Source organism: Curcuma longa, chromosome 14 (assembly GCF_044706935.1).
Source record: "Curcuma longa cultivar G26 ecotype Majalengka, Jawa Barat chromosome 14, ITB_CL_G26_1.1, whole genome shotgun sequence".
In the NCBI taxonomy this organism is placed as follows: Eukaryota; Viridiplantae; Streptophyta; class Magnoliopsida; order Zingiberales; family Zingiberaceae; genus Curcuma; species Curcuma longa.
The window spans coordinates 10,403,673-10,414,056 of NC_133874.1; the positions used below are offsets into that span (position 1 = coordinate 10,403,673).

General features: G+C 36.3%; 1 protein-coding gene and 1 pseudogene across 1 annotated transcript; one reads left to right on the plus strand and one right to left on the minus strand.

Moving 5' to 3' along the window:
- Positions 1-1,725: 1,725 nt before the first annotated feature.
- Positions 1,726-4,552, minus strand: LOC141845198 (uncharacterized). Its single transcript, XM_074733252.1, has one exon. It carries the CDS (start codon positions 4,550-4,552, stop codon positions 2,063-2,065), a length of 2,490 nt encoding a protein of 829 aa, XP_074589353.1. The 3' UTR covers positions 1,726-2,062.
- Positions 4,553-6,166: 1,614 nt separating this feature from the next.
- Positions 6,167-7,063, plus strand: LOC141844879 (uncharacterized; annotated as a pseudogene).
- The last annotated feature ends 3,321 nt before the right edge of the window (positions 7,064-10,384 follow it).

A 10,384-nucleotide genomic window follows, 5' to 3' on the forward strand; every position in this document is an offset into this window, starting at 1 on the left:
AACTATTATAATACTGTAAGCAATTTTGAATAAATTAAAGCAATTTTAATAAATTTGAACCATTTTTAATAAGTTGATAAATATTATTTTGATATGACAAAGCTTCATACTTAACAATTTTGATCAAATTAAATCAAAAAGAAAAATTAAGTCAATTTACTTTAATAACCATGATCATAATTACTATAACACTGGACTAGAATGAGAGTATCTTTGAGATTAAAAAAAACGATGAGACGCCCTTTTAATATATATATTTTTAAATGAGATGTCCTTTTGATGATATAGAAAATACCAAAGCCCAATGATTTTTGCCCTTGAAATATTGTGTAAAATGACCTGGAAACCACACTACATTTGTTCCAGGAAGTGTGAAATCATGCTTCAAGGATGTAGAAGGTTATCAGAACACAGTAAGTGCAATGAGCCATCTCTAGAAGCAAATATGAAGTCATCTTTTTAGCAATAGTATGACTTCTATGTTGATTAGGACCTATTCAGAACATGGTTCAACAGTCTCTAAATGTTGGTCAATAGTAGGGCTTAAGGCATATTACAAAGGTTCGACCACTAGAGACGAGTCGTTGCTGGATCAATGTTTGGTTATCAATCATTGAAGCAAGGCTGTTGAGAACTGTTGCCGGATATAAAAGTATCTATCTTCAACAGCAGAAAAGTCTTAAACAAATAGATTACCTGTTCAATTGCAGAAATCAGAAAGCAGTCTAATTGATACCAACTGATCGACTTCGTTTGAGTATGGCAACTTAGAGTTATGATCAGTGAAACATTTAGTAAATATTTTTAGCCATATGCGCTAACTGAACTAATTATGTAGTTTTTTTAGCTATCTTGATCCAAACTTAGTGTTGAATGATGCAGTAGTTGTATTTCCCTTTATCCTTTTCAAAAAAAGTTATTATGTTTCTACTTACAAATAAGCTCACTGTTCTATTTTTTTTCACCTTCAACTAATCTTATTCAATTTTGCCTGAGCCTTAATTAGATTAGGTTATTGGTTATTGTAAGGCCTATAAAAAATCTCTCATTTTCATTTCAAGCAATAATGCAACTTTTAAATTGGCGTTTCTTTTCCTATTTATTGACATTGACTGTTAAGACACAAAATCATCAACACTCTGGGTTAAATTCCTTGATTACACATTATATGACTGCTGTTGCATCACCCTTCCTATTCCTCCTCATTCCCACTCTTCCTCTTTTCTCTCTTCCTTCTTCCTCTGTGCTATCCCTCTATCCTTCATAATGCAACTTGTCATCTCGCTTTTCTTTCTCCATTCTTCCTCTTCCTTCTATCTTCTTCTTCCTCTCTCCCTCTTCTTGGATCTCTCCCTAAATGGAATCAAAGACCGATTCATATGGACCTTGTAAGCTACTGGTCATCAAAATTAAATAGCATGAATAGAGAAAAAGAACAGTAAATGAACATCAACAATTGTTATTAATTTAGAGAAACCATATGCCAACAGATTAACACTTATGATTTTTACTCAATAGCCCAGTGAAAGTTTCATATAGCAAAACACCTTGACATGTAGAGGAATTGAGTACACATTGTCTGTTTTCACCTTGATCCACAGTACACAATTTAATGAATCACAACTTGAAATTCTAAGAAATCTCAGTATGGAATATAAGACCTTAATATTATGCTACTTTAGCAACCAGGGTAAATATCGAGCATAGAAATACAAGGAAAAAAAATAGTAAATTGCTGATTTGTGAAAAGTTTACATTTCAATATACCCATATCATTCAGTATAAAAACTTGAAGGAGTGTTAAAAAATGGCCTCAGATAATAAAGAGATATAAAAAATAGCTTACAGAGGATGACTTTGTATTAACATCGGAAATGCTGATTCTGGGTTCATTCTTCAGAGAACAAAACGGCAGTTGGTTAATTACACACAATTCTCCCCAGGAATTAAGAAGCTAGTAAGTTGAAGATAACTGAGATAGGTCATCTTGATTTCAAAATGCTGTATAACCACCATTAGAGAAACTGACTCTGTTTCGTTCAACCATATATTTCCTCCAGATTTACAAAGTACGATTTGCAATTCTTTCCAATAACCTTTGTTGCTCATCTTTAGAGATTCCACTAATTTGCTGAAGTTTGGATATGAAAGCACATGCTTCATCCTTCTGACCCTGCTTGCAGTACCCATCTATAATAGAATTGTAGGTATTCTCATTTGGTTTGCAATCACTCTTCATCATGTAACGAACTAGATCAATAGCTTCTATAAACATTGAGTTGGCTACATAACTTGTAACAAAAGTATTGTAAGTGACAATGTCGGGCCGCAGACCAGAAGCCTGCAATTGTGTGAATACCCTTGATGCATCTTTCATGCGGCCTTGCCTGCCATAAGCATAAATGACAGTGTTATAAGAATAAAGATCAGGTCGTCCAACTTTCACCCTGATTTCATTAAGAATTTTTTCACATCTCTCACAGTCTCCTAGCTTGCTGCACATGTTAATCAAACTATTGTAGGTTGTCAAACTTGGGGTAATTCCACTGGCTCTCATGTATTTGAGTATCTCTTCTACTTTTGAAACCATTTGCCTCCTTCCATAGATTGAGACCATGGCATTCAATGTGGTGATATCAGGAGAACATCCTCCCTTCTTCAGCTCTGCAAAAGCTCGCTCCGTTTCAGCTAGAAGATCACTCTTGCTGTTTACCAAAACCAGTGTTTTTAAGAGCATGTTGTGTGACAGAATAATCTTCCTCGAGTATATGTCTTCTGATAAAGTACGCATTTGCTTTATTGCTTTCCCGTTGGCATAAGCATGGAGCAATGAACAATATGTGAGTTCATTAGGTTTGCAACGCCCATCCTTCATCTCTGCAAGCATCTTTTCTGCTTGTTCCCAAAGCCCTCCTCGAGCAAGTGCAGCTAATACAGCATTGTAAGTTGAAAGATCAGGTCCAATCCCAGCAGCAACCATCCTCTTATAGATCTCTATAGCTTGGTCAAATGAGTTGCAGCGACTGTAAGCACTGATCAAGGAGTTGTATGTGTCCCTCTCAGGGACAAAACCAGCTTTTTTCATCTCCTTGAAAATTCCAGAGACCTCTGAGTCCATGCCATTTTGTCCAAAGACTGCCAACAATGAGTTCCAAGTTACAATATCTGGCTTAAACCTGCTGCATCTCATCTCCTCGAAGACCCTCATCATCTCTGTGAATCTTCCACGATTACCATGCATCTTTATTAGAGCATTGAAGGTGCACAAGTTTGGCTTGCAACCCTTGCTCTCCATTTCTTCAAACATCCTCAACGCAAGCTCATCCTTACCAGCTTTCTCAAACCCAGAAATTAAAGTTGTATAGGTGAAAACATCAGGTTTTATCCCTTTCGCCTCCATCTTCTCCTTGAGATCCATTGCTTTGTCCAAGATTCCATCTTTTGCGAATGAAGAGATCAGAGAGTTATAGGTAACGATAATGGGGCAGATTCCATTCGCTTCCATCTCCTGAAGCACACCCAATGCCTCTGAATGTTTACGAGACTTCCCATAGACGTCAAGGAGCGCGTTGTAGGTGACATTATCAGGAGCCACGCCTCTGGCTTTCATCTCTCTAACAATCTCGGTTGCCTCCTCGTATAGAGACCCACGGCGGCAGCAGCTGATGAGAGTGTTATAGGTATACCTATCCGGCGAAATCCCATCTGCTATCATGGCATCTACTAACGCAGTGACCTTGGACCACGGCACAAATAGGTTGCTGTACACATTGAGGACGACGTTGTAGGTGACGATGGTGGGATTGCAGCCATCGGCCTGCATGTAGCTGAAAACAGCGAGCGCTTCCCGGTACCTTTCCTTGCGGGCATAGGCAGTGATCAGCGAGGTGAAGGTGAAGACGTCGGGGGAGGAGCCGTGTTCCCGGAGGCACTGGAGAAGGGCCGCGGCATCATCGAGGCGGCCCTGGCGGCCGAGGATGGAGACGACAACAGGGAACAAGGGGCTACCAGTACCTCCAGACGAGGAAATGGAGAAGAGGCGGCGGTCACCGAGCGTGCGGCGAGCCCAGTCGAAGACAGCGAGGGCAGTGTCGGTGTGGCGGTGGAAGTCGAGGCCCTCGATGACGGCGAGGAGATCAGTGAGGAAGGGGTGGAGAGGGGAGTCGGGATCAAGGGAGGGGGAGAGCGGGCGAAGGAGATCATCGAGGTCGGGGGGCGGATGGGAGGGCGAGTGGAGGAGGGAGTGGAGGATGCGGTGGGTGCGTTGAGAGGAGTTGGGGCGAACGGACCATGGGCGGCCTCGATTGGGGTCGTGGGACTTGCCGAGGCGAGGTTTGCGGGAGGAGGCGAGGCGAGGGTGGCGGAGGGCGGTAGAGGGGTTGGGGTTAGGGTTTGAGGTTTGGGGTTGGAGAAGGTGGTTATGGAGGAGAGGAGTGAGGGGGGAAGTCGGGGGAGGAGGAAGGGATTCGGGGAAGAGGGGTTTAGGGTTGGAAGGCGGAGGAACCGGCAGTCGGAGTGGGACGGGGAGGGAGAGGGAGAGCTTATCCGCCATGGAGTGGAGTGGAATGCAATGGGAGAGAGGCTATAGTAGATTAAACTTTGAAGCGGGTAAAACGGGAAAAAAGATAAAATAAAGATCTAATTTGGGCAGCACCTTCAGCCAATTTAGCGATTCGTAGATTGCAGGGTCATATATTAATATACGGGAAAAAACATCATGAAGATATTTTTTTTAATCAATGATGTCTCATTTTAATTTTTTATCCGATATCAACTTTGATATCTGATGATGTCTCATTTTATTTTTTTATCAGATATCTCATTTCCACATAAAATAAAATATTATTTTTATTATTATCACATTGATATCTTCTAGATGAATCTTGAATCGCTCACACATATTATAATAATTATAAAATCATAATTATTATACATGTTATATTAAGAATGGAATCGAGCTACTACAACGATAATAATTGTAACTTGTAGTAACAACTACGATTTTGTAGTTGCTACTACTACAAAAGTTGTTCAGCCTACTACATGGAAAATAACATTAATTTAAAAGGAACTAAAATTCATTGAAGTCTCCGAAACACCTTTAAATACGATTTTTAGGGCTAAGATTGAGTTGTTATGGGTTACGTCCAATAACAAATATATACCTTTGAACAAGCATCAATTTGATATATTGTGTGTCTCGTGTTTTAATCCGAAATAATAGTTATGATCTTTCAAAACTTATATAACATTCACAATTATAACAACTACGAAATCATATTTACTATAACTGTGTAGCAACTTAATTGTAATAGCTACAAAATTGTAATTGTTATAATTATGTAACAGCTACGATTTTATAGCTGTTATAATGCACCCTTGATTCAAAATTTAGACTAGAAATATAAGGAAGAGATAATAATGAGAATAGTATAATGGATGGTAATTGAATAATTGTACATGGGAATAAAGTACCCTTTTGATAAAAAAAATCAAAATGGAATGATATCTTAATGATTCTAAAAATAAAAATCTTTGCCCTATTAATATTAGGGAAGGAGGGATGGCGGACTTGAATTAAGATGCTTAGAGCATCCCACAAATGGGAGCTCCTATTGTGGATGTGTCAAATAGAAGGAGTTCTCTTTCATAGTGGGAGGGAGCTCTTTTTAGAACGTTGGGAGTTGCTTTCCATTTGAGGCGTCACTCTCTTTTTTAAAAATCAAATAAAATTATTTTATAATTTCATAATGGCTCTTTTTTAAAATAAAAAAATAAAAAATCAATGAAACATAAAAATTAATGGTTGTTCAATAACTAATTTTTATTTTTAAAATATTACCTATAAGTACATCTTTAATATTTTATTTTTTTCATTCATCTTACCACTTTCTACTTCTTCTTTTTTCCTTTCATTCTATATTTATTTTTCTATTCGGAATGGATGAAAAATTCAATAGTTCTTTTAAAAATCTTTTAAATTTTCCAAATGTGAAAGAAAATACATGTTCCCAGAATACCATTCATCTAAATGTCCACTATTCTTAATTTTCCTCTCTCACACAATTCTTTTCAAAATTTTAAAATATTTCATATGCTCCATAGTATCCTCCAAATTTTCTAAATTACCAAAGTTTTTTTAAAAAAATTATGAATCCGTGCCGCTTTAGCTCCATTTTATATATATCCACCCTAAGATTGGTCAAGTATGGGCAACCAATTTGAGATGTTAGCTTTGTCGTGCGTATTTTCTCCTTCTTAACTATCGATCATGCCTTCAAACGAATCTAGAAGGGCTAGTGTAGATGAATATGTCAACAACAAAGAATCTGTAATGCAATCATCTATTTCGCGAACTCAATGGCCACCACACTCATCACACATAGAGTGCTAATACGAATTGGAGATAGATGACTTGCAACAAATAGTTTGATTTGCCGATGAAGACGTTGTCCTTGTGAAGTCATTGACCACTATCAGCATCGACGTAGTCATTGGTAATGACTAAAAGGATCAAGCTTTTTAGAAACGTATCACTGATTACTACATAACAAGCATCGACCCATTGGAACTATGCCGAGAATTTGGAAGCAGTTAAAATCACATTACTATAAGTTCAGCTCGATGGTGAATGACTTTTTTACAAACTACAATAATATTTATACTCATTGTCAAAGTGGTTGGAGTGTGTTTGAGAACTCATTGAATATGTGGAAAGCCATAATAATAACAAAGACTTCAAGTATATGCATGTGTAGAGGATTCTCAGAAAGTATGAGAAATATGTAAAAAGACAAGGACATCTGAATTAGCGGAGCACACTTCCACCTCAAATTTGGATATGAGTGTTGATGTGGACAACTGTGAAGTCCACATTCATCCAATTGGGAAAAAGGCAGTGAAGAGGAAGGGAAAATCCAAAGTCAGAGTGAAATGCATCGACACAAATTGGAAAGATATTAAAGAATATTAAATGCAAAAAATTGCTTTGCGGGAAGTTGAGTTCCTTAATAAGGATTATGCAATTCTTTTAAAGGATATTGTAGGTCTAAAAAGGCAATAGAGGAGGAGGTAAATATTGTGCTTTTAAAATTTTTCTTTTCTTTTAATGAAAGCAAGAAGAGTCATAGTAGAAATATAAAATAAAAGCTAACAAGGGTGTTTACTTAGTTCATAGTCCAACAACTGCTATTTTAAGATCTATGATCCCTTGGATCATTTTTCAAATAGACAATCAACTAAAAATTCTCCTTTTGAAAAAATTTCAAAGAAGGAGAAAATCATACAAATGAAGAGGATATAGTAACACACTAGTATTCCTTAAATACAATGAAATGTACTAAAATTGTTACCCACAACTTGTATGTGTTGGGATACAATCAAAATTTCACATTGAAAATACATGAAAAAAAAATTATGGATTTATAAGATAAAAGATATCTATATTGGTATGAGGCCTTTTGAGAAAATCCAAAAATAAAATCATGAGGACTTAAGCTCAAAGTGGATAATATCATATTTTTTCAGATATATATTGATTCCATTGGTTCTAATAATTGGTATTAAATTTATGGTTTATGTGGGGCCATATGGAGACTCTTACGCCCTGTTTGGGAGGAGGTGAGGGAAGGGGAAGGAAGGGTAAATAAGGGGAAGGGAATTTGTAACCTTGTTTGTAAAGAAGTGAGGGAAGGGGAGAGAAGGGGAAGGAAGGGTAAGCTTTCCCCTTGCATGGCCATAAATAGACACAATTCCTTACACTCCGATTTGGGGTGTAAGGAAGGGGAAGGAAATGTGAAAACATATTTATTCCAATTTTACCCTTATATTAAAATATTAATTATTAAAATAACTTATCTATTAGATTTTTGCACCGTTGCTCCTCGTCACATAACGTAGTCGTCACTCGCACTCCTCGATGTTAACCTTCGTCGTAAATTTTTACATCAATAAATTTTTATAAAAATATATATAAAAAGTAAATTTTTATAAAAATATATATATAAATATTGATTTATCTTTTATCGTACCAAAATGTATAAATTTTGTATTTCACATATTTTTTATATATCTACTTATTATTTTTTAAATTTTTTATTTATTTAAGTTGTAAATATTAATTTTTGTTAATCTTATGAGCTATATATATTTTTTTACATATAGATTTATTTTAAAAAATAAAGATATTTTTATAATTTTATATATTTAGTTTATAATTTCGATTGACGAACTCATTGAACGAATAGTTATAAGACATTAGATAAAATAAAATACCTAACGAACAATTATTTCTAAATTATTATAGATCTATTTTAACAAGTAAGGATATTTTTGTAATTTTATATATTTAACCTTCATTTCCTTCCCCTTCCTCCCAAACAAGGTAGCACATGTTACGTTAATGAACCTTCCCTTCCTCCCAAACAAGAAAAATATAAATACCTCCCTTCCCCTTCCTTTCCCTCCCTTCCCCTTCCTTCCCCTTCCGTTAATGAACCTTCCCACACCCCATCCAAACAGAGTGTTAGGAAAAAATGAAGGTGGTAGAGGGACTCAGACCATGGGGATAATAGTATGGAGGCTCCCAGTGGTCCTTCATTTGAGGGAAGGATTATTGGGATACAATCAAAATCCTACATCCGAAATATATGAAAAAGATCATGGGTTTATAAGATAGAAGATATCTCTATTGGTATAAGGTTTTTGAAAAAAAACCCAAAAACAAAATCGTGAGGACTTAGGTTCAAAGTAGACAATATCATACTATTGTGGAGATATATTAATTCGATTAGTTCTAACAGTATGATAGGAGTTGATCAAGGTTGTTAGATATAGTCGTAGCACGGATGAGCAAGGCTTTGCTTCAGAGTAAAACAAAGACAAACCAGGAAGAAGTGTTTTTGATCTTAATCTTGATCCTCGGAACTCAAGGCTTCTTTTATAATTTTTATCTGGTCAACCGAACCCATATTCAGTCGACTAATCCTAATCAGATCCCACTGTATCCGCACTTGATTTTAGAGTTTTTTGATCGACTAAACTTATTCTTGGTCAACTGACCCTATTTCTTTCCATGCTGGTTTGATTTATCATCCAATCCCCCACAATCTACTTAATCAATTGACTAATCCTCAAGCTTTCGATCGTAGCTCGATTGCTTCTTATTCGATCCTCTATTTCCATATAGATTTAATCGACTGATCAATACTATCGATCGATCAATCCTTTATTTCCATTTGGATTTGGATTTATCCTATTTGTGCTTATCTCTTTTGATTGGTCGACTAGACCTTCCTGTTTGGTTGATCGAACCCTAAAGATTGTTTTCTACAAAATAAATTTAGCACAACAATAATAATGAAGGTGTTGGGATTTGTTATGCGCATTTTAAAATTTTATATTTCTCTAAACATGCAGTGAAGCATAAGAAACAATTTATTACTATCTATGCATAAAAACCACATGAGGATACGCACACATGCAAACATAATCATAGATAACAAACATAAACAATTTATACCTTTTTGATGACGCGAAGCGAAAATGATATCAACTAGCAACCTTGAGAAAGGTTGCCTCTACTCGTATCCACACCAAGATCTTCACAAGATGACTTTCCTAAGTCACATGTTATGTCTCCATTTTAATACTAGTTGAAGGAGGAAGATAAATGATCTGAGAGAGGATCTACGGTCCGATTTCATATCCAGTGGCTCAAAGTTACTCGGCGATACGAATCAGATTGAATGGAAGTGATCACACCACTGGTTGAAGGTTGAACGGTTCATTGTTAATGAGAGGCAATGAACCTAATGGCATGGGAGTTTCAGCAACAATAATTGCCCACTTGAACAATAGCCCAAAGTGGAAGGAAGAAAGATACCTTGCAGCGGAGAAGTAACCGTTGCTTCTCCTCTTGTTCCTTGCTTCCACCGCATGTTGTAGCTTCCTTTAGCTCGAAGATGGATAGCCTTGGGAGGCTACTAATCTATATAAAGATCCGTGGTCAGAGGAGAGCTTGAAGACCTTATTGGGCCAGCGGCAACTACTCCATAAGGGGGCGACATCGAGGTGAGGAAGAGAAGGGGTGGGCAGCAATAAGAAGAGAAGGGGGCTGATTTAAAACCTAACTTTTAAATTTTTAATCCGCTAAATAACTCTTCTTTAGATATGTATTTATAGATCTCTAACGAGTTTGATTCACTAACCAAAAATCCATATCCGTTTGTTGGGATGTATACTATAAGCCTAGTTTTTTGTATAAATATCTATTTTGAAATAATTAAAATGAAAATCACTTTGGTCAAATGTTTAAATTTTATATTTCTGATATATATTAATGTAGTTGTCCACTTAATTTATATTGTAAATAACATGGTATGTG

Coding starts and splice junctions, on each gene's coding strand:
- LOC141845198 (XM_074733252.1), bottom strand. CDS start 4,552: ATGGCGGATAAGCTCTCCCTCTCCCTCCCCGTCCCACTCCGACTGCCG.